We start from the raw sequence: 23,201 nt of genomic DNA, 5'->3' as shown, positions 1-23,201 counted from the left end.
TGATTAATTAACTTTGAAATATATTTTAAGTTATTTTTAAAACAGAAATTATAGCACTATCAGTGCTGAGTTGTTTTGTTTCTTGATGTAATGAGTTCACTTAATGTAATATTCTTTTTTGCAAACTGATTTAAAAGCAAAATTTTATCACTTTCATTCATTAGTATTTATTACTGAGTGTTTTAGCTTTAATGTTCTTTGTATTTTCACTCAGTTGTTACATGAGCTTTATCAGTAACATGGTTTTTAAAAACTGATTGTGTATTTGCCCTTACCGAAGTTGAGCAATAAAATGAATGCTGTTGGCAGCACTGTCACGGCATCAAAGTTTTTAAAGAAAAAGTTAAAAATAAAAAGCAATATCAAAACAGAAGGCTACCTTTAGGGAATACAGATAGGGAAGGTGTAGGAGAAAACCTCAGTGGGGGGGGGGGGTGGCATGCTGATAATATTTTATATTTGAGTCTGAATAGTCGTTTCAAGAGTATAAGGCATACATAAAAATCCATTGAGCTGTACACTTAAGATTTGTGCTCTTTACTATATGCACTCTCCTTGAAACAAGAAAGCAAACGAAAAACGCTGTTGTACACCAAACTCTAAAGCACTGGCAATCCTCCAGCTTTTCCAGTTATCCCAAGGTTCCAGATGTTCTCCCTTGTGGCAGCACTTGGGATATGGCACCCCTGCCACAGCTGGACCCTGACACTGCAAGGCAGCTGTTAAAAATCTCTCCACATTGGCAGCCACCCATCTATGTGATTCAGGCTAGTTTTCCATTCTGTGCAATCAGAACAAAGCCCAAAAGTAAACGGATGTTGGAATGACAAAATTACAGACATGGAATAGAGTAAGTGGTGGCCAGGGCCAGGGAAGGGGACGGAGGGAGGATGGGTGTGACCACAGAGTGGGGTTTCCTTTGCGGTGGTGGAAGATTCTGCGTCTTGATTGTGGCGGTGATTATACGACTCCACACATGTAATAAAATGGCATAGAACCATGTGTAAGTACATACACACCCCCAAAAAAGGAGAGCAGGCAAAACCTGCTGAGACCTGAATACAATCTGAAGTCCAGTTAACTGAATCGTGTCCATCGATTTCCTGGTTTAGATAACGTGTTATATTTTACGTAGGATGTTACCACTGGGGGAGCTGGGCAACAGGGACAAGGGACCTCTCTGTTCTATTTCTGCAATTTTTTAAAATGATTTTATGACTATGTCAGAACAAAAAAGTGAAAATAAATACAGAAATAAATTGGATGTTGAGGCTGCAGTAAGAATACCAGTCTTCACATTTGGGTTTTCATCAAATCACCCCACTGTTCTTACCCAAATTGATAAAATCTAAAGTAAATTATGACACATTAAAACAAGTGTATTCTGATAAAATACCACCTAAGTACTTTTTTTTTTTAAAGGAAAGTTGAAAATCACTGAGGCACTGGAGAGAATATGTAATGGGGAAGCAGGTGAAGGGGGCTAGTTCAGCTCTGAGCTAACCGGCAGGTTTCAAAAGGTTGATAATACCCAGCCCTGTCATTAAAAGACTTTCAGTCCGCTTTAGGAAGTGAGGCATATGCAGCTGGAAGGTGACATGAGGACATAAGATGCCCCGTGGCAGTAAAGGGCTGGGTGTGGTGAGGTGGCTCAGGAGAGGGAGAGATGCTTGGTTAGAATTTGCCACCTGCTCTTCCAATGGACTGAATCGTGTCCATCGATTTCCTGGTTTAGATGTGTTATATTTTACGAAGGATGTTACCATTGGGGGAGCTGGGCGACAGCTACAAGGGATACTTTAAAACAAGTGCCTGAAATACACAAGGGCCTGAAATACAATACAGGATTCACAGTTAATGGCAGAGATCAACGCCATATATTCAAAAGAAAAACAAAAGCCAACTATAGGTCACATGAAAGAAAACCAAGTGAGTAGATCCAGATGGTTTAGAAACACTGGCATTCCCTCATTTGTGACCATTTGTTCCTTCATTCATTCAGTCGATCAACAGTGGGGACCAAGTCTCCCATACCCTGCGTCAAGCACTGAAGGACGCATAAATTAAAGGCCAGAGCTTGGCTCTGCGTGTTTAAGGGTCTTCTGGGGATGATATGCAGGCAAGGGCAATGGGTTGGAGCAACGATTCTAGGGGGGCAAGCACCGAGGTCAGGAAAACAATGGAGGAGAGACCCATTCCCGCACAGAAAGGTAGCAGCCACCAAATGTGATTTGGGAACAGCAAGGAGTAACCACTACTAGGGCGGCACATGGCTTGGCAGCTCCTTCAAAGAGCAGAGACCAATGCAGACACACCTTCCACAGCCCCAACCAGACTCGGACATACGTCAACCATCCCTCCTCTGGAACATATTTTACTTTGCACTTGTCTGGTGATTCCACCAGGATTCCAGCCCCCAATAGCAAAGCACAGTGGTTGGCTGGTTGGTTGTTTTTGCTTCCTGGTACTCAGATTTGTTTAGAGGATTGGTGACATATAATACCCAAAAAAAATCATTCTGTAAACTCGAAAATGTGACACAAATGTTATCATCATCACACTAGGTTTTGAAGGGCCTTATATAGCCAAAGTGATCATTTTATGGATTAAGAAACAGAGATTTACCCAAGGCCATCCAGCTCATAAGTAGCAAAATCAGAGTGAGGCTCAGGGTTACCTCCTGCTAGGACTCCATGGGAAGGCCAGGTTTTTAACATTTAAATACCACTATACATATACATATATATATTTTCAACCCTATACTTTTGCCTTTCAATTTTCCACTATACATAAATACATATATTTTTCTTCAACTCTATACTTTTTCCTGTCAATTTTCCTACAATTTTAAGCACATTAGACTCAGAATTTTGATTCTGGCAATGTAATACTTAGACCTTCCAGTCTGTGCTCTCACAGACAAAGTCAGAAACCCTCCTGGTGTTTCCTCTCTTACCCAAGCACTTGATTCCTATGCTCAAAGAATGGTTTCAGTTTGAAACCAGTGAGAAGTCTAAAGCAAGCCAGATAGAGTGGAGGATAGCACAAGTGAAGGGGAGAGTCGGAGATATGGAGAAGGCAGAAGAGGGAGGGAAGGGGGAGAAGGAAAATGTGGTTTTCTCAGCCCTGCATCTTGTGTCCATGCTATCTGACCATAAAGCAATTAGCCTCATGATCATGGTTGGAGACCTGTCTTCCAACTACATCGTCATGCTTCACCTTTCAGGGTGCTGGTTCAGGTAATCAGCACGTGCGGGAACAAATCAGGACACTGTCTCCTGGCAATTGTGACACTCCACCTGTTCTCCTTCCCACCTGGAGAAGATGCTCAGAGCCAAATGTGATCCAAACTGCAGACACCCCGGGGCAGCCTGGGGGCTCCTGCTCCCTTTGATTTGACTTCCCACATCTTCCCTATAACTCTCTGTTTAGACGCCTTCTGCTATAATCAACACCAAAACTTTTTTAAAAAGGTGGGGGGGGGGAGATAAAATGAAGTGAAAGAACCAAGTTCTAATAAAAGAGGTAGCAGAAAATGCAGAGCTTATCGTGAATAGCTCCTCCGAACTGCAAGTGTCAGTAAGAAGTCTCCAGATTCTCATGGGGTTTTCTAGACCCTTTGATGAGTACTCTAATTCTAAACTTACCAACAGTGTCACAGGGTTCATCTTTGTGGACGCAGAAATCTGTCCTAAAAATTAAAAAAAAAAAAAAAAAAAAGAGAGAGACATCAAAGTCAGGTTCATGCAAGGACCCCCAAGACTTCTAGAAGAATGCACTGTCAGCTTATCTTGATGAATCATCCTGCCATAGCAACGTTATGGCTTTACATGCCATAGGTTAGTGAAGAATAACAATCCCCAGTGTTTGCCTGGAGCAACCCCTCACAACATTTCCAACTGGCAAGCCCAGTTACCTCACAGAAGACCTTCCTTTGATCGTTGAACTACTATCCATAATTCTCAGCTGCTAAAGGATTCCTCCCAACAGCTGAACAGGTTTGTTCTGGAGGAAGATGTTGGGCGAGCCCTCCTGCCCGGGACAGTTATCAGTCCATATCATCAAACTGCAGTGGCTTCCCCAACTTATGCTACTTGGGAAGCAAGTGGTTCTAGATGCTACTGTGACCATGTATCACTTAGAAAAGGAGAAAACAACAATAAAAAGAACCGTTTTTAAAGACTGTATTCTTCAAAGCACCCTGGACTCCCCCCAGGTGTGTGGCTGTGGATGAATAAGAAAGGAAAGATGACTGGGACCTGGTTCCATCAGGTGGCGAGTGACTTACTCTGCCCTCTCTGTGTGAAAGGAGGGATCTGGGCCCTTCTTTTCCAAATCCAGATCATTCCCACAATTCTGTCCATCATTCCCACAATTCTGTCCATTAGTTCACAGACTGGTGGAGGTGATGCCCTGCCTGGGGACTGGATGAAGAGAGCAGACAGCCTGGCCCCAGGTGTGGACACCCCTGGAGTCCCCTGGCCAGCTCCTCGCGGCCCGTGGGGCAGGCTGTTAGGACACACCTGCTCATCTGCAGCTCTCAGACCACACTGAAGCACAGGTGCAGATTTCAATGGTGTATTTTGGAGCCACCTTGCCTCATTTTACTTTTTCAAGACCTTCTGGGAAGGAAGGTGCATCCAGCTCCATAAGGTTAGCACCAAGCAAAGTTGGGAAAGGAAGAGGTAGATCCTGGTGTGGGCCACACCCCTCCCTGCTACTTGCCCCCCACAATCAGTCATTCAGTGTCTCAGTTCTCCCTCCCCCTATCAAAATCTAGCCTCCAGGGAGGACAGACCTACCCTCCACACCCACAGGGCTGTGGGTTTACCTTCTCCTAAGGTGATTTGTTAGTCCTCCTCCCTCCCTCCACTCCGACCCACACCACCTTCAATGTGTTTGCCTCCAAAATGCAACCCATGCGTGACTCCTAAAGTCTTCGCTTTGCTTGAGGCTCACCTCGGAGGACTGTAAGAAAACAAGGATTCCCCAGGTCCACTAAGACCCACAGATCCCAGATCTGTAGGTTTAACAAGTTCTGCTTGGGACACTGATACATGGAATCCCAGATCTAGATCTATGGCTGTGGTGGACTGAATCATGTGCCCCAACAAAAGGTTTGTTCTTAAACTTAATCCATACTCCCATGGGTATGAACCGTTTGTAAATAGGACCTTCTGAAGATGTTATTTTTAGTTAAGATGTGACCCAACTGAATCAGGAAGGGTCTTAATCCGTGTGACTGGAGTCCTTTATTAGCAGAAGAAATTCAGACATGGTCAGTTAGAGAAAGCCACACGGAGAACACAGAAACTGACAGTCAGCAGAATTAGAAGAGTAGACACAAAAGAGAGGGTGCACCATGTGACGGGAGGCAGAGATGCAAGCCAAGGATCCCCGAGGATCGTGGTAAGCCGGCACCAGAATGCTAGAGACACCAGGAGGAAGTACAAACTTGCAGATGCCTCAATTTTGAACTTCTAACCTCTGAAACCCTGAGACAGAAAACGCATGTTAATACCATTGTGTGGTATTTGTCATAGCAGCCTTGGCAAACCAAGCTGCCTCTGATGGAAGAAGTCCTACTAGGAGTACCGGACTCTCTGCAAGCCCCCAAGGAGAAGGCAGGCAGGTGGGTGGCCTGACATGAGTGACATGAATTTTCTAATGTTTTCTTAATAAATATATGTGTTTTTGGTGATCCATTGAAAAACTATTTTCAGAAAGAAGAAAAGAACATCCTCAAATCCCCCATACTTCTCACAACCCCACTCCAAAAACAAATGGATGTCCAATGGAAATGGGGAGGGAATAACCATAAGGAGTTGGAAAAAGAAGCACGGTAACTTGATTTTTCTGTCCAAGACTCCCTTTTAGAACACTAAGTCTAAAGTGGAGGTGGTGGGGAGAAGTAGTGGCAGAGAAGAAACCAAAAGCCAGGGACATAAATACCCTCACTGCCTCGACATGTTTCAAACCCTGAACTAAAAGGTCTTATCTGAAACTCTTGTTTCAAACGTTTTGAACATCTCTAGCCTCCCTCTCCCCCTCACACACGCACAGAGAGTAATTCTCATTATTCATGGTAGTTAAATTCTATAAAGCCACAGCAAGCACTGAATTAGCAACTATTCAGCCATTGCTCCATGCAAAATACAGGGTTAGGTGCACACAAGCCTCTGGTCACAGCATTTTCATCAACCGATCAATGCATAATCTTGTTTTAAGTGTATTTCTGTTTAAAGACCCCTTATTTAATGTACACCTGATTAATTAACATTGGACCCATGGGCAGCAGCACTATAACTCATTCCTGAAGGAAGCTTCTCTAACAAGTATTTTCTACAAAAGGCACATCAGAGACTTCTTATACTGACGAACACTGGACAGCACTTTGGCACTACACTTGGGACCATTTTAAACAGCAAAGTTACCAACAAAAAGCACAAAAAAAACACACACGCACACTTGGTGCTAAATGTGCTGTGAAAGGGACACTGAAAGAAGGCTGAGCATTGCCTTAGTCAACCTCAGCTGGGAACGTGCCTGTTAGGTAACTCAAATTTTTCACTGCTTTGGGCACATCTTCAGTAAATGACTTTGAATGCACCATGAGTATTGATTTGGGGGTTACAAAGAAATTTTAGCAAACAGAATCCACAAATAATGAGTATCAGCCGTACATACACACACAAACACACTGGTATGAAAGCCAGGCTGGCCTGAGACCTGGGCTTCCCGTAGTGGCGAGACAGAATTTGTGGAAGGCATTATTCAACTGCTGCGACACACTTGCCTTCTGGGTGCCATCTTTGAGAACAGTAGCCCAGTTAGCTGAGAGGAGTGGAAGGTTCTGGGCTTCCTACTCCCCCATCCCATGGCCTTCCTGAAGAGAAATGGGGGTGGGGGGGTCTCAAATGATAGGCACTGCTGCATCACCCATTGCTTCTCCTGAGGAAAAGGGGAGAGTTGGGGTCTGCTCATGGAAGACAAAGCTCTATCGGAAGCCTGCCCTGAACCCAGTCAAAATCTGAATCCTCTCTCTCCTGAGCAGCATCTCAGAAAAGGAAAAGTAAGCCACCTGCAAAGGCAACGTCACCTCTGGGTAACCTCCCTGTTATAAGGGACCTCTTTTCACATCATCTCACTGCAAACTCAAGCCAAACCCACAAAGCAAGAGCTGCAGGTTCATTTGGGGAGTGAAGGGGGTACAATGAAGGTCCAGAGCCAACTCTCCTATCTTTAGGTCCGTTCGGGTTCCACTGTCCATTCTTCAAAGAGAAGGCAGGCTAACGCGGGGCCTGCGGGACACGTCATGGTGTGCATGCTGGTGGTGTGCGTGCTTCAAGGATATGTGCATGTGCAGTTGCACAGGGTTCCATGCTGGGTTTAGGTTCTCCTGACACCATCTTGAAATCTTTAATAATTTTTGGATATGGGGTCCCACATTTTCATTGTGCACCCGACCTTGCAAATTATGTAGCTGGCCCCATGTACATCCTACTGCTTAGTACTTGGTTGGAAATTTATACCTAGTGGCTCTTTTATTAATACTGACCTGACGTTTCCAGACCACTTTCAATTCGCCCAGCAAGCATGACAGTGGCCATGTGTCTTACCAATGTTGGAAAACCTGGTAAAGTGTTAACATCAGTTTCCATGGAGACCCACTAAGCTCTCACCATGAAAAGGCCTGGCAAGTGGCCCCTGAGGTCAGAAGGAGAAAGCAAAACTGCCCCTGTGGAGCTGGATGGAGTTATGCCAGGTTGAGAAGATTGGGGTGAGCTGGGGAGGGGTCCCACCACAGGCTGGGCCTTGGGTTTGCCCTGGGTAGTCCCCTGGCATCCTGGCTCGGTGGCGACATCACCACTTCCCTGGCTCTGTGGGGCCAAATGTCAAAGCTAAAAGCCACAGAGGGTGCTGAGGGCCCCCTGGAGCCCCCATCTGCTGGGTGAGCCCAGCAGGACCCCAGATCCCTTCCTCTCAGGAGCCCCCTCTCGACACAGCTACAGCTTGCCAAAAACCCAGCTTCTGCTCTTCCTGGCTCAGTGGCTTCTGCAGGGCCTGGAATCATACTCACGTCCTCTGTGGCCATCTGCCGGCTTGGTGGGCATCCAGAAGAATGCAGCCACAGCTCGTAGGGATGAAAAAGAAAAGAGAAGAAGCCCTCACACTGGCCAGCCCCAGGCTCTGGACCCCAGGGGACAGTCCTCTAAATGCTGCCTGGCTGGGGCAGCCTCCAATTAGACACTCAGCTCAGATTACTCTGGGAAGAAAAGACCGCTTCTTCGGAGTGGCAGCCTGCTTGCACTGGATTGCCTCACGAAAACATCCAGCCCATTGTTAGCCTAACCTAGGGAACTGCAGCTTTCAGCCTCTAATTATTAAACAATGATCGTCTGCCAACCCGGGCTTCCTGCCCCAGCTCCAGCACCGCCTCCCAGCCTGCCCTTGCGAAAGGTCTTCAATTTAACATCTGGCGCCAACCCAGAGAAGCGACTGGGCACCCATCCTTCATTGTGGCTGTCCCCGGGAAGCAGCGGAGAGGACGCTCAGGGCTCAGGTAGCTCAGGAAGTGTCAGCAAGAAAGGAGAAGAAAATGCCAGCTCCTGAGCCATCGTGGGGGAAAGTCTCACCCACTTTCCCAAAGCCTGGCTGCCTGCAGCGGAAGGAACAGTGCTTTTCCTGGCCCCAGATGAGGACACGCTCCTCCCCAGCCGCTGGACACCTTCCAGCACCCACACTCAGAAACCAGCCTGTAGTAGTTCGCTGTGGCTGCCGTAACCAAGTACTACTAATCGGTGGCTTAAAACAACAGAAACGTATTCTCCCACAGGAGGAGTTTAGGAGGCTACAAGTCCAAATTCAAGGTGTCAGCAGGGTTGGTTCCTTATGGAGGTTCCTTGGCTCTCTCCTAGCTTCTCAGAGTGGCCAGCAGTCCTTAGTGTTCCTTGGCTTGTAGACACGTGTTCTGGTTTGCTAAAGCTGCCTTTATGCAAAATACCTGAAATGGGTTGGCTTTTATAAAGGAGGTTTATTAGGTTACAAATTTACAGTTCCAAGGCCATAAAAGGTCCAAACTAAGGCATCAACAAGAGGATACCTTCACTGAAGAAAGGCTGATGGTGTCCAGAACACCTCTGTCAGCTGGGAAGGCACGTGGCTGGTATCTGCTGGTCCTTTACTCCCGGGTTCTGGTTTCAAAATGGCCTTCTCCAAAATGTCTCTGTGCTTCTGTCTCTCTTAGCTTCTCTCTCTCAGCTCCTGTGCATCCTTGCTTGTTCTCTCAGGGCATTTCTCTCTAAGCATCTTGGAGTCCTCTCTTAGCTTCTTCGGGGCAAACTCTGGGCTTCATCTCTTAGCTTAGCATCTCCAAATGTCCTTCAGTCTGTATCTCCAATTGTCTGGGTCTGTGTTGGCTCTTAGCTTCTGTCCAAAATGTCTCTCTCAGCTTTTCTGAGCTTCTCCTCTCCATGAGCTCTCTGAAGTACTCCAGTGAACTAATCAAGACCCACTCTGAATGGGTGGAGTCACACCTCCATGGATGTAATCTAATCAAAAGGTCTCACCCACAGTTGGGTGCATCACATCTCCATGGAAACAACCTAATCAGAAAAATCCCACCGTAATAGGTCTGTCCCCACAAGACAGCATTAAAGAACATGGCTTTTGTGGGGGACATAATAGACTCAAACCAATACAACACATCACTCCAGTCTCTGCCTCCATCACCACATGGCCTTCTTCTCAGTGTCTTCCCTGTGTCTCTGCACCCAAATCTCCCTCCTCCTTCTCTTATAATGACACCAGTCATTGGACTTTGGGCCCATGTGAATCCAGTATGACCTCATCTTAACTTGATCCCACCTGTAAAGACCCTATTTCCAAATAGGGCCACACTTATAGGTACTGGGGGTTGGGACCTGACCACATCTTTTGAGGGACTACAATCCTTTGCCATCAGGAGCCCCTTCCCCTCCCCAAACTGCCTTAGTTAGAAAAGAACATTTTCACACAAAACACTTCCAGTGTGGTAAGTAAGCAATTAAGAGGAAGGAGAAAGCAAAGGAAAAGGCAAGTGCACCTGTAGCATCCACAAGCTGAGGGGTGAGGGGGCGTCCATGTCTGCCGAGGGATTTTGTTTAAAAAGGGTCAAACCAGGGAAATGAAAGGAAATGAAACAAGCTTCAGTGGCAGAGAGATTCCAAAATGAGCCGAGAGGTCACTCTGGTGGGCACTCTTACGCACAATACAGACAACCCTTTTTAGGTTCTAATGAATTGGGGTAGCTGGCGGTAGATACCTGAAACTATCAAACTACAACCCCGAACCCATGAATCTTGAAGATGATTGTATAAAAATGTAGCTTATGAGGGGTGACAATGGGGTTGGGAAAGCCATAAGGACCACACTCCACTTTATCTAGTTTATGGATGGATGAGTGAAAAAATGGGGGAAGGAAAAAAACAAACAAAGGCACCCAGTGTTCTTTTGTACTTTAATTGCTCTTTTTCACTTTAATTATTATTCTTGATATTTTTGTGTGTGGTAATGAAGCTGTCAGGGATTGATTTTGGTGATGAATGTACAACTATGTAATGGTACTGTGAACAACAGAATGTATGATTTCTCTTGTATGACTGCATGGTATGTAAATATATCCCAATAAAATGAATATTAAAAAAAAGGGGGGCCAAACCAGAAGCTTTGTCAATACTAATTTTGGTGACCTTTATTGCTTTTGGAAAAAAATGCCATTCTTTCCCAAACCAAGACCACTTGTGAGGGCTTTTTCCACCCAGATGATGCAAGGGAATAGCAAGAAAGAGAAAAAATTCCTATAGGTTATTGATAAATAAAACCTAGTATGGTCAAGTGCAGGCACCTGTGCTAAGCCCCATGTCAGCAAAACCAAATCTGAGTAAGTTCCTATTCCTTGTAAATGTCTAGCTCTCCCAGAAAAAACAATTATATCAGCCAATCAGCTATCACCAACTCTCTATTCTTACCCAGCTAATTTCCTCCGTGCTAAGCAACCACCTGCACTAAATATATTAGGGAATGTCGTCTCCATTATCCAATGAAGTTCTTCCCAATCTACTCCCTTGTTGTCTCTAAAAGCCCAGTGTTCTCTTTGATCAGAAGAACTCCTCTCTACCTCGTGGTGATTGGTGTCTCTCCAATTCATGAACTGATTCAAAAAAACTCTCTGAGATCTAACCAAATTTTGCTCAAGTTGTTATTTTAACATATACTAATTTTTTCTTTTTTTCAACAAACTACCAGGATGATGTATCCTAAATAAAAAGTACTTTCAAAGTAGTGATCTTGGGAGTTGACTGCATATTCCAAAGATGATGTTATATAGTGCTCCTGTCCAGGAGCATTTGGAAAATGAGTCGCATTAATTGACAGTCACAGAAAGACATGATTCCCAGGGACTGCCTGCTTCTCCAGCTCACATCCACCTCAAAGGCACCCGTTACCCCAACACCGCAACCCTCAGGGAGCTCTGCAGAAAGGCCATTTTCAAGTGCTTAGAGCAATGGTGAGCTCTGAGCAGTGAGTGTGTGGGGCCACTGCTGTTGGACAGGGTGGTCCCTGGAGACCCTCCCCATTCGGGGTGGGCAGGCCCAGGTCAAAAGCCAGAACCAGGCTGTGTCCATCCCTCAGACTTGGTGCTTGGCAGTACACCAGCCATCCTGCAGCCCATCAGAATTATCGAAGAGGCTGTTCTACAAAGTTGCATTATAGATTTACTCACATCCTACGGACGCAATAAATGTTCTCTTATTCACATGATCGGTATGCTCCAATGTATATTTGAACCACATGGTGCAACCTCAGAGCCTTTCTTAACTCAAATCTTAGACCGTACTTAACTCTTTTTGGAAGGACAGGCTTGTTTTCATGCTAAAACTATATGGTAAATTTTTCTCTTCCACAACTTTACCTCAAACTTAGAAAATAAACAACAACCCAAAAGCACAAAATCTGAGAAAATTCCTTAAATTAAAATAAAAATCCCTAAAATTCAGTTGATAGATTCCCAGCAACTCCACAAAAATTTTGATAATTTTAATCTAATGGATTAAGTTATTAAGAAAAATGCCTGCATACTTTCTAAAGGGAGTTTCTGGTGTGAATTCATAAAACATTTTATTTACATTATGGAAGTGAAGCGACAGAAGAAAATCATTAGAGATTTGAGAAGAAGGATAAAAACGAAATAGCCACATCTGTGTTGCCACTGCCTGCTGGTGGAGATGGCCTTTGGTTTCTGTCATCCAGTGCCAGGCCCCCTGGTTTCCCTCTCAATATAGAGGAGGAAGTCCAGTTCCGAAGCCCGTAAAGATTAGCTCCTGGCCTCAAGGACAGCCTCCGTGTGAATTCCATGGGCATCTCTGCCTGCTTTTATGGTCTTTGGAATGCCCTACAGGACGGTCAATCCAGGGAAACAGTGCAGGACGCACATGCCCGCTTGGCCACGGGAAGCTTGTAGCACTTCGTTCTACCCCTAATATTGTGTTACAGTGAGATTGGAAGCAGTTTCAAATACAGGTTGGCCCTTTCCCACTGGGTGTTTCATTTAGACAGGGGAAGACATAATAGATTAATTTTCAGGGGAGATTGTAAGACTCTTGGTTACCTAGGATTTCAGCACTTTTATAATATTATTATTAATAATAATAATAATAATGGCTAATATTAACTGTGTCCTGGCACTGGGCCAGGCACTGAGAAAAGCGCAATAGCTTCTTTAATCCTCACCCTTGGAATTAGGGGCTATCGTTTATCCCCATTTTTCTGAAGAGGAAACTGAGGCTCAGACAGGCTGCCCGAGGTCTGATTTCCAAGCCTGAATTCGTAGCCAAAATGCCTCCCTCCCTCTCCAAACAGGACCTTCCCTTCCCGCTGTCGAGTCAGCCACGGACTGACCCCAGCCGCACCTTGTCACGAACACGGCCGCGTCCACAGCAGGTGGGTCGTCTCTCCCGCCTGGGACCTGGTTGTTGCCAAGGTACCGCGCACCTCCATACTCCTCGTTCTGCCAGTGGCAGAAGCTCTCCAGGGACCGCTCACCGTGGTGCCCGATGGACAACTTGGCCTGCAAGAAATCGGGGCAGTTAGAGACGCGAAGGCCTGGGGAAGCCAGAGCTTACGTCAGAACCTGGTGTGGAAGTTACGGTCGAGACAGCTGCCCCCCCACCCAGAGGTGAACACTCGCAGTGAGGCCCCTGGTGGGGCTTATTTTATAAGGTCAAATGAGGACCTGTTACGAAAGGAAAACACTCTTCCTTTCTGCCAACAGCACAGGGAGCAGAACCAAGCATTGTTCCCACAGTCTCAGAATTATTGCTTGACTCTGCAGGTCACGTTGTCATGTGGGAATGCGCTCAGTCAAGGACCAATGCTTCAGCAAATCCAGACATGGGTTGAAGCTCGGGTAGAGCTCCAGAAGGGTGGCCGTGGTCCCAAAGCCCTCGCCTTCAGGCCTTTGTGCATAGCTGTGCCCTGTGCTTTCCAGGGCCTCTAAAGGACTCTTGAGGCTTTGAGCAGGCCAAGCACCAACCAGGCTTCTGGCAAAGTCTCCTGCCATTGCATCCCAGGCCCTTGTCCTCTGCAAAGCCAGGGAGGCAGAACCAGACAGACAAGCACCTGGACCCCCTGTCCCCCCAGCACGCACAGCAACCAGGGAGCTTTGGGGAGAGTCACGTTGTCTCTGTTCTGGGAAACAGGCCCTGGGGACTTACGGGACGCTGTCGTAGCAGGACGAGCTTGGTGACTTGGAGGTTAAGTCTAATCCCCAGGCTCTGGTGCTGAAACATATTGAATACCTAGGGAGAGGAAAACGAAGTCAAGATATGAGTACATACATATTTTTTTAATGCAGTGGAATTCTGGTTGGGAGCCTGGGAAAGGAAAATTACATTTGGTAAAAACTAAGGACATCGAGTAAGCTGTGGGCAGCAGTTAACAGTACTGTATTGATATCGGTTCATTAGCTGTAACAAATATATTGTGCTATTGAGAGATGTTAATAATAAAGGAAACTGTGGGCATGGGGGAGTCGGTATACAGGAACCCTCTGTACTATCTGCTCAATTTTTCTGTAAATATAAAACTGGTAACAAAAATTCTAAAAACTAAATTCCATCCTAGAGGAAGGGATAACAACAGACAAGATGGAATTTAACAAAGGATTATGAATACTGAATCTTTATATAATTTTCTTTTTCTTTGTTGCTAGGGTATTAGAATAGTTTGAAGGAAAGAAATGAAAGGGTGAAACTGTAACTCATAGAATCCTTTGAAATTTGTTCTATAGCTACTTATTAAATAGTCATTTGAAAGCTATACCTTTGTGTATATATGTTATATTTCACAGTAAGGAAATAACAGAAACCATGGTACTATAACTCATAATAACTTTGGAAATTTCCTATATATCTACTTGTTAAACCATACTTTGAAAGATATTACCTTTTTGTATATATGTTATATTTCATAATAAGGAAATAACTGAAACTATGGAATTATAACCTAAAATATTCTTTGAAATTTGCTCTCTAACTACTTGTTAAATTGCACTTGAAAAGTTATCACTTTCATGTATATATGTTATATCCTACAATAAAAAAATAAGATAAAAAATAAATTCTATCAATAAGAAAACTATAAAAAGAAACCTGTGCTCTTCCAGTCCAAAAAAAATCAAAAGAATTATACCATATTGAAATTTCAATATACATAAAGGTTTATTTGAACACAGAAAAAAAACACATATATACATATAAATACATGAAATATAACCCAGATTTTACTACAAAGGCCTTCTAAGAGCAAACAAGAAATGAATTACTCAAAAGAAATATGTGCATGGTAGGAAACCCTAGAACACACACACACGTAATGCTAAGCTAGAAATCTATTGGTTAAAAAAATTGTATGGGACAAGGGATTTTTAAAGAAGAAACAGGCTGTTAGGTGATTCTGGCAGAAAGCTCAGAATTGCCCTTCTGGTCTTCTGGTCTTTCCTGAAGGAGGTCGAAGGGAGACTTTATGATGAGGAAAGGGAGACCACTGCCCTCTGGATGGTGCCAGCCTCTGTCCTGGGCAAGTCACCTGCACCACCCTAGCCCACACCGAGCTAAACCAGGTAAGACAAACCACTCAGCTCCTCAGCCAGGAATAAACAATGGCCCAGATTCAAACCCAGGTGTATCCAGCCAAAAAGTCCAGGTTTCTTTTGGATTCCCTGAAATCCTCTTTCTAACCAAAGCCTCTCACTGAGATAAAGTTAGAGCCACAGGGAAGGATCTGCCATTCTCAAGTCTGCACACTTTGCTGGCAGGATGCAATTATAAGGACCTCGGGATCAAGAAGCCAAAGGTGAAGGGATACGGGAGGCCTCAAATAAAGACCCAGGAACCAGAGGGCACGTGGGTGGAATCAAAGCCTATTAGGTTTGAAGATACCCAGGTCACCGTCACTCGGAACCCCCCGAGACTCTTAGTGGGGAAGGTGACAGGGTGGTCGAGTGGGATACAGAGGCAAGAGGGAACGAGGACCTCTTGAATATTCCCTTTAGTTTATGGTCACAGACGTAACTAGAAGGGTGACTTTTCCAGCAGGGGCATAAAACACGTGCCCCGTTGGTGCCGTGTTCACACCATCAACACATCAGCAGCAGCAAAAAGCCATGACCAACCACAGCAGGAAACAGCCGGGGTCGGTTCAGGCAACCTGAGGCCAGCGGGCGACGCGGTGTCTACCACACAAACACCGGCAGCCAAGCACACACAAGCTCTGAGCAGCGCGTGACAAGATGAATCCCTGTGTCCGGACCCGTACACTTTGAAAACTAGTATTCCAGTTAAATAAAACCTATCTTTGTATAATGCGATACCCTTTCTTATGAGGAAAAATAGAATATGTTCTGCTGTTCCTTATGGTGTCCTTTATTATTTTTTTTCAAAGTTTCCTTGCCTCAAGAACAAAACAGCAGGTGTTTTGTTTTGTTTTGAATACTGGACCATCCACAGGCCAGTGGGGAGCCCATGTCTTAACTACCAACCCTCAAATCTGGGTGAAGAAGGGGAAAGCACAGAGCTTTTTCCTTTTTTCTCTATTTCAAGGACCACCCAAAGGCTGTCATTCAATCTTTTCTTGAAATAGTCACTCTTAGGACTGGGTCCAAACTCAAAACCTCACTTCCAAACATGAAAATTGGGGCGGATGAAAAACATTAGGTTAGGAAAGAGAGAATTCACGATGCGCAGAATTCCAGGCGTCATCTGGACACCCTGTGTCTGTGATGTTGACGCTGGCAACACACCATCAAACAACCTTGTTGGTTTAAGGAGATTACCTGGGAAAGCAACTCCCAGTGATGGTTTGGCATGTCCCGTAAAGAAAGAGCAAGGAAGCGGTATAGAACCAAGCCAGTTTCAGGAGGAACAAAGCTACAAGAAGAAGCTCTCTCGTTAGAACCCCTCTCTCATCTTCATCTTATGGGGTGATGTTCTAGTTTGCTAATGCTGCGGAATGCAAAACACCAGAGAGGGATTGGCTTTTATAAAAAGGGGGTTTATTTGGCTGCACAGTTACAGCCTTAAGGCCATAAAGTGTCCAAGGTAACACATCAGTAATCGGGTGCCTTCACTGGAGGATGGCCAATGGTGTCCGGAAAACTTCTGTTAGCTGGGAAGGCACGTGGCTGGCATCTGCTCCAAAGTTCTGATTTCAAAACGGCTTTCTCCCAGGACGTTCCTCTCTAGCAAGCTTGCTCCTCTTCAATACATCACTCACAGCTGCACTGAGATCCTTCTCTTTGAGTCAGCCCATTTATACGGCTCCACTGATCAAGGCCCACCCTGAATAGGTGGGGCCATGCCTCCATGGGATATCTCATCAGAGTCAGAGTCATCACCCACAGCTGGGTGGGGCACATTCCAAGCAAATCTAACCAGCACCAAAACATCTGCCCCACAAGACTACATCAAAGATAATGGCGTTTGGGGGACACAATACATTCAAACTGGCACATTCCACCCCCTGGCACCCAAAATGACATTATCTTTCCAAGTACAAAATACATTCATTCCATTACAATATCACAAAAACTTAAATGATTTCAGTAACAAAAGTTAAGTACAAGATCCTATCAAAATCAATTACAGGCATGGTGGGTCCTAAGGCATAATTCTCCTTTAGCTTTGGATCTGTGGACTTAGAACAAGTTATATGCTTCCAATATACAAAGGAGGGACATTCATAGGCTAAACATTCCCACTGCCATAAGGAGAAAGAGTAAGGAAAACAGGGTTAACAGGACCAAAACAGTTCCTAAAACCCACAGGACAAACTCCATTAGATTTCAAAGTCTGAGAGTCATTTACAGAACAACGTTGCATCCTTGGGGCTTGAGAGAGTGGGAGCCTAACCCTTCCCAAGGGCCTTTTCGGCAGCCCGTACCTCTCCAAACACTTAGGTGAGTGCTCCAACATTTCCACACATTGGGGAGACCACCTTCTCGGCCCCACCCTCCTCAAACATCGGGGCAGCTCCCGGATTCCCTTCCATCTCCGGGGCACACGCTCAACCCCTTCAGAACAGCGTGGTGGCAGCCAGGCTCTCCCCAATTCCCTGGGAATGTGCTCCACCCTCTTTGGGACCTCGGGTGGCAAAACTCTTCCAGAGCATTGAGGTATAATGCCCATCCTTGACCTCCAGGGCAAACTCACCCTTTCCATGCATGTGGGCTGCTCCACTCTCCCAGCCCAAGGCCTCTTGACTCCAGACCTCAACCTCCATGGCTCTGTCTTTGAAGAAATTTTTCCTTCAATTTGTTCCTTGTCTGTCTCCTCTAGTCCAGACCGGCAACGGCTCTGTCTATAAAGATCTCGCAAAAATTCTGTTGGCTTTGCATGAAGCACACAGGGGTCAAAGCCATCAGACAACAGGACTTTCCACAAATCCTTTCTGGATAATTCCATCTCCAATCCTGGCTTGTACTGAAATGGCAGCTGCGTTCCATGTTTGGCTATATCCTCACATTGGGCTCTGGCTTCTGGGGATCCACCCCCTGGAAGCCTGGGATTTTCCAAACCATCAGTTTCTGGTTTCTTTGAACCAAAGAGTTCAGTTCTAAGTTTATCTCTGTCCTGTCACATTTTACTGTAAGTCGCAAGGAGAAGCCAGGGTACATCCTCCACACATAGTCTGGAGATCTCCTCAGCTAAGTATTCCAGGTTGTCGCCTTTAAATTCTTCCTTCCATCCGACACCAGGACACAATTTTGCCAAATTCTCTGCCACTTTAAAACAAGGATCGCCTTTCTTCCAATTCACAACAACACATTTCATCGTTTCTGTTCAAGGCCTCATCAGAAGTATCTTTAGAGTCCATATTTCCACAAACAGTCTCTTCAAAGCAGTTTAGGCCTTTTCTATCAAGCTCCTCACAATTCTTCCAGAATCTTCCCCTTATCCATTTAAAAAGCCGTTCCAATATGTTTGGTATTTGCAAACTCAGCAGCAAAAACACCCCACTTCTGGTACCAAAATCTGTTCTAGTTTGCTAATGCTGCAGAATGCAAAACACCAGAGATGGACTGGCTTTTATAAAAAGGGGGTTTATTTGGCTGCACAGTTACAGTCTTAAGGCCATAAAGTGTCCAAGGTAACACATCAGTAATCAGGTACCTTCACTGGAGGATGGCCAATGGTGTCCAGAAAACCTCTGTTAGCTGGGAAGGCATGTGGCTGGCATCTGCTCCAAAGTTCTGGTTTCAAAATGGCTTTCTCCCAGGACGTTCCTCTTCAATACGTCACTCACAGCTGCACTGAGATCCTTCTCTTTGAGTCAGCTCATTTATATGGCTCCACTGATCAAGGCCCACCCTGAATGGGCGGGGCCATGCCTCCATGGGAGTATCCCACCAGAGTCACCACCCACAGCTGGGTGGGGCACATTCCAAGCAAATCTAATCAGCACCAAAATGTCTGCCCCACAAGACTACAACAAAGATAATGGTGTTTGGGGGACACAATACATTCAAACTGGCACAGGTGACGACAGTTCAGAACTATGTATGGATTCCATACACCCCTACCCCCAAGGCTCAGTTGCCACCCTGGAAGCACATGAACACAAAATTGATGTGAGATGGAGGGAAGCTTTGTGCTCTTAGCCCCATGCTCTAAGTGATAGTCTCTAGGAAGCTTGAAGCACAGCCCTTCCCCTTGAGTAACCAGGGGCTCCTGTCCAGGAGAGCAGGTATGAGTAGCTGCCTGTCGGCTAAGGTGTGCTCCCTGTCACCTGCCCTCCGTTGCAACTGCCAACATGGCCCCACAGCATCTCCCTCATGGCCCTGCGCCTGCTGAGCCCACCACAACTCCAGCCCCAGCTCCCAAAGCAGTGGGTGGGCCTCAGAGACCAGGAATAACCTGTCTCAGTCATTTTCTCCCATGTAAATTCATGCTCAGGAAAAAACTCGCAGCCATGCTCACATGATGTTGAGAGGGGTACCTGACGGGGCAGAGGCAGTGCAGCCAAGTTGTCTGGAAATTTTGTCTCTGGCATCCAGAGCTGACCATGTCCCAGGGGAGCATTCAGAGCCCTGGCTACGACTGTCACATTTCCTTGGCAGCCAGGGGGGCTGAGCCGGAGGGACTGGTTGGGCTGCCAGGAGCCTGCTGCAGCTCCCCTGGCTGGGTGGTGTGGAGAGCGCAGCCAGAGCAGAGTAGACAGGGCCCAGGGATGGAGAGGGGCTGCTCCCAGGGCCCGCTCTGGGGACAGATGGGGACCTGCATTAGCCGCCATCACACTATGCCCATAGAGCCCCATCAGACGCACAACCAGGAGGCGCTACATTCTCCAGCATGGAGCCTCTTGGCCTGGGATGCCCAGACCAGGCATTCCGGCCCCACCCAGGTACTCCTTGGGAGTGCAAGTTCCCGGCCACACACAGACCTGCTGAATCAGAAACCCTGGGGGTGGGCCTGCCATCTGAGTTTCACAAGCCCCCTGGGGGGGCCTCCATGCCTGCTGGAGTGTGAGAGCTCCTGCTCTAATACAACGCTGGCCAGGATGCTAGTTACCAGAGCTTTGTGTCTGTTTCGCATGGTAATTGAATAAAATTAATGTCATTTTTCCTCCAAACAGAACTCGCCTGGAACACCTTGGCTTTTTCATTCCATTCCATGGCTATAAAGAAAGCTAGAAACAACCAAAGCTCTGTAGAGGGGCCTGGGTTTCCAAGCTGGCTGCCTGGACTCAGGGTTTCTGGTGTTGGCACCACCTGTTTCTAGCTGTGATCTGTTCTTTAAAGTACTTCTCCCTCTTGGGTCACCAGCTCCAACCTCCACCAATCCAAAGAATATTGAGTTGTGTACATCCAAAGGCGGTACAGCCCCAGGGGAGAATCAAGGGAAGCCGAGAATGGAAACTTCCACTCTGCTGCTCGGTGCCAGCTCAGGGACCTTCCCCATGAGCCAGCGCAAGTGGGCAGTCTCCCGGGGGCACAGAGCTGGGGGCACGGCTCCAGTCTCCCCAGGTGAAGAGCCAGGCTGGGGGGGTTGGGACCTTTTAACACACAAATTGGCACACATCACGTGTCTTAGTTTCCCAGGGCTGCTCCAACAAACTACCTCAAACAACAGGAATTTCTTTGTTGTCTCAGGGTTCTGGAGGCTGGAAGGCATCAGCAGGGCCAGGCTCTCTCTCAAAAAGGGGGATTGGTGCCCCGACTCTCCCCCGGCTCCTGGTAGGTGGCCAGCCATCCATGCGTCTCGCCTTGTGGCCATAATTCAATCTCTGCTTCCGTCACATGGCCGTCTTTCTGTCTGTCTCTGTCTTTATTACTGTGCCCAAATTCCCTCTGCCAATAAGCACACTGGTCATATTGGATTAGACCCACCCTAATCCAGTTTGGCCTCATCTTAACTAATCATGTCTTCAAAGACCCTATTACCAAATGGGATCTGTTTCGGTTTGCTAAAGCTGACGAAATGAAATATACCAGAAATGGACAGGCTTTTAACAGTCGGGATTTATTAGCTTACAGGTTTACAGTTCTAAAGCTATGAAAACGTCCCAATTAAAGCATCAATAGGACACCACCTTCTTCCTGAAGATAGGCTGCAGGTATCCAGGTCACCTCTGTCACATGGGAAGGCAGGCACATGGCAGCGTCTGCTGGTCCTTCTCTCCTGGGTTTGGTTGCTTCCAGTTTCTGCCTTCAGTGGCTTCTTCTCTCAGCTTCTGTGGGTGTGTCCCTGTTTCCTAGCTTCTTTAGGGTTTCTCTGTCTTTTATTCTTTCATAAGGACTCCAGGAAGAGGATTAAGACCCACCTTGAATGGGGTGGGTCACATCTCAACTGAAATAACCTAATCAAAGGGTCCCACCCACAATAGGGCTACACCCACAGGAATGGATTAACTTAAGAGCATACTTTTCTGGGGTCCATAAAGCCTCCAGACCATCACAGGGTAACAATCGCAGAACTGGGGGTTAGGATTTGAACACATCTTTTGGGAGGACATGATTCAATCCCTAACGTCAGCCTTCTGCTTGAGGTCCCCCAGCAGCTTCCCAAGGCATCTGGAGCAAAGCCCACTCTCCACACCCTGGGGGACAAAGTCCTGCAAGACTACGCCTGCCCACCTCTCCCACCACACCCCCACCACACTCCCTCACCCACCAAGAGCAGCCTTCTTTCTGCACCACATAAATGCTGACTGGCCAGCGTCCTGCCTTCTCGTCTAAGTGGAGGGCCACTTCTCACGGAGGTGTCCCTGACCTCCACCATCACCAGCTGTCACTTTGCGCTTTGCTCCACGGTTACCATTCTCTGGTTTTCCTCCTGATTGATTTGTGCATCCAATAGCGTCTTCGTTCCCACTCCACGAGCTCTGGGAACACGAGATCTGTCACAGTCCCTCCTGTGTCCCCCGTCCCTAGAACAGAACCTAGAACACGAGGGGGCCCAGTAGAGTTGAATGGCGTTGATGAGTGGATCTCCTTTATACCCCATTCTGAGTTCAGAGGAGGCTGCCTTTGTTGTTTCATGTTTTTTAATTGGTTTTGTTTCTGTTTTTGCACTTGCTTTGCTAAACCGCGTCTATTACTCTTCCCTTTAGGAAACATTCTCCCACTGGGTGAACTGTGGAGACAGGAGGGCCCCTTTCCCCACTGCAGAAACCAAAGGAGGTGGAGATGCCCTCTGACTGCCCCAGGGGTGGACGTGTCCCCTGGGACGTCCACCCAGGATGGAGGGCCCGGGGACAGTGGGGAGAGGGTCCCAGGATGCCAGCCCCCAGCAGTGCATGCCCAGCAGCCATTCCCACCCCATGCTCCTGGCCTGACCCTGGTGGAGCTCTCTCCACTGCCTGTCCTCACCCACCCCTCCTGCCTTTCTCCACATTCTGAGCTGGGGGACCCAGCCTTCCTTTTTGGTTCTGGGCACCTCCCTATGCTCCTCCAAAACTATGACTCCTTTACTGCTAAGAGTAGCACAGACCCCATTTCTGTTGCTTGTGATCCAAAGCCCTGGCAGATACAAGTGCCAGCCCACAGCTCAATGGTTTACACAACTCCTTTCTTCCATTTTTGGAAACTGGGCTCCTCTGCATGGCGCTGGGGTTTTTTGGTGCCTCTTCCATGCTTCACAGGTCCTCAGAAATGACCAAGGTGGCTTTGCTTACATAGCAGCAGCTTCTGTGAGTTTGGAATAATTTAATTCGACAAGGCTTAGATGGGAAGCCACTGGGAGCAGCCAGGCCCTGTCTCAATACAGTTCCACTGATGATGCTCACCTTTTCCTTTCCTTCTTGATGCCATCCTCCTTCAAAGACAAGCTGTGAGCCAAGAGGGGCTGAAGGGGACCACCCATTGTACAGTGGAATGAGGGGGACCGCCACAGCATGGTGCGCTCAGGGGCTGGTGGGCTGAGGGGACCACCATAGCACGGTGGCTGCCCTAGGTCTGCATGGGCTGGACAAATAAATTATTACACTTATTGAGAAACACTTTCTACCAGCATTTGTTACGCCACAGCTGTGAGATATGCCTGCAATTCGAAAGGCTTTCCGGAAGCAAGTTAATCAGGGAATTAAAGATGTAAAGCCAAGACGTCAGCACTAAATCTTTTGCAGACGACGTTGGTGTAGGGCGTGCATCGCTCATTCCCGTGTCC

At 46.7% G+C, this 23,201-nt stretch overlaps 1 protein-coding gene across 5 annotated transcripts in view; it reads right to left on the bottom strand.

Annotated features, from left to right (window-relative positions):
- Nucleotides 1-23,201, bottom strand: part of ADAMTS17 (ADAM metallopeptidase with thrombospondin type 1 motif 17) — a 419,938-nt gene that overhangs the window by 294,928 nt on the left and 101,809 nt on the right. For all 5 annotated transcript variants that reach the window (XM_037832907.1, XM_037832908.1, XM_037832909.1 and 2 more), the window contains 3 exons: nucleotides 13,755-13,838; nucleotides 12,951-13,108; nucleotides 3,648-3,691 (listed from right to left, as the gene is read on the bottom strand). In XM_037832907.1, coding sequence (XP_037688835.1) covers nucleotides 3,648-3,691; nucleotides 12,951-13,108; nucleotides 13,755-13,838 — 286 coding nt within the window. The remainder of the gene's footprint in view (nucleotides 1-3,647; nucleotides 3,692-12,950; nucleotides 13,109-13,754; nucleotides 13,839-23,201) is intronic.

The sequence above is a fragment of the Choloepus didactylus genome, chromosome 4 (genome assembly GCF_015220235.1).
Source record: "Choloepus didactylus isolate mChoDid1 chromosome 4, mChoDid1.pri, whole genome shotgun sequence".
NCBI lineage: Eukaryota > Metazoa > Chordata > Mammalia > Pilosa > Megalonychidae > Choloepus > Choloepus didactylus.
The sequence above is the reverse complement of the archived record's forward strand: the minus strand, read 5'-3'. Positions and strand labels throughout refer to the sequence as shown.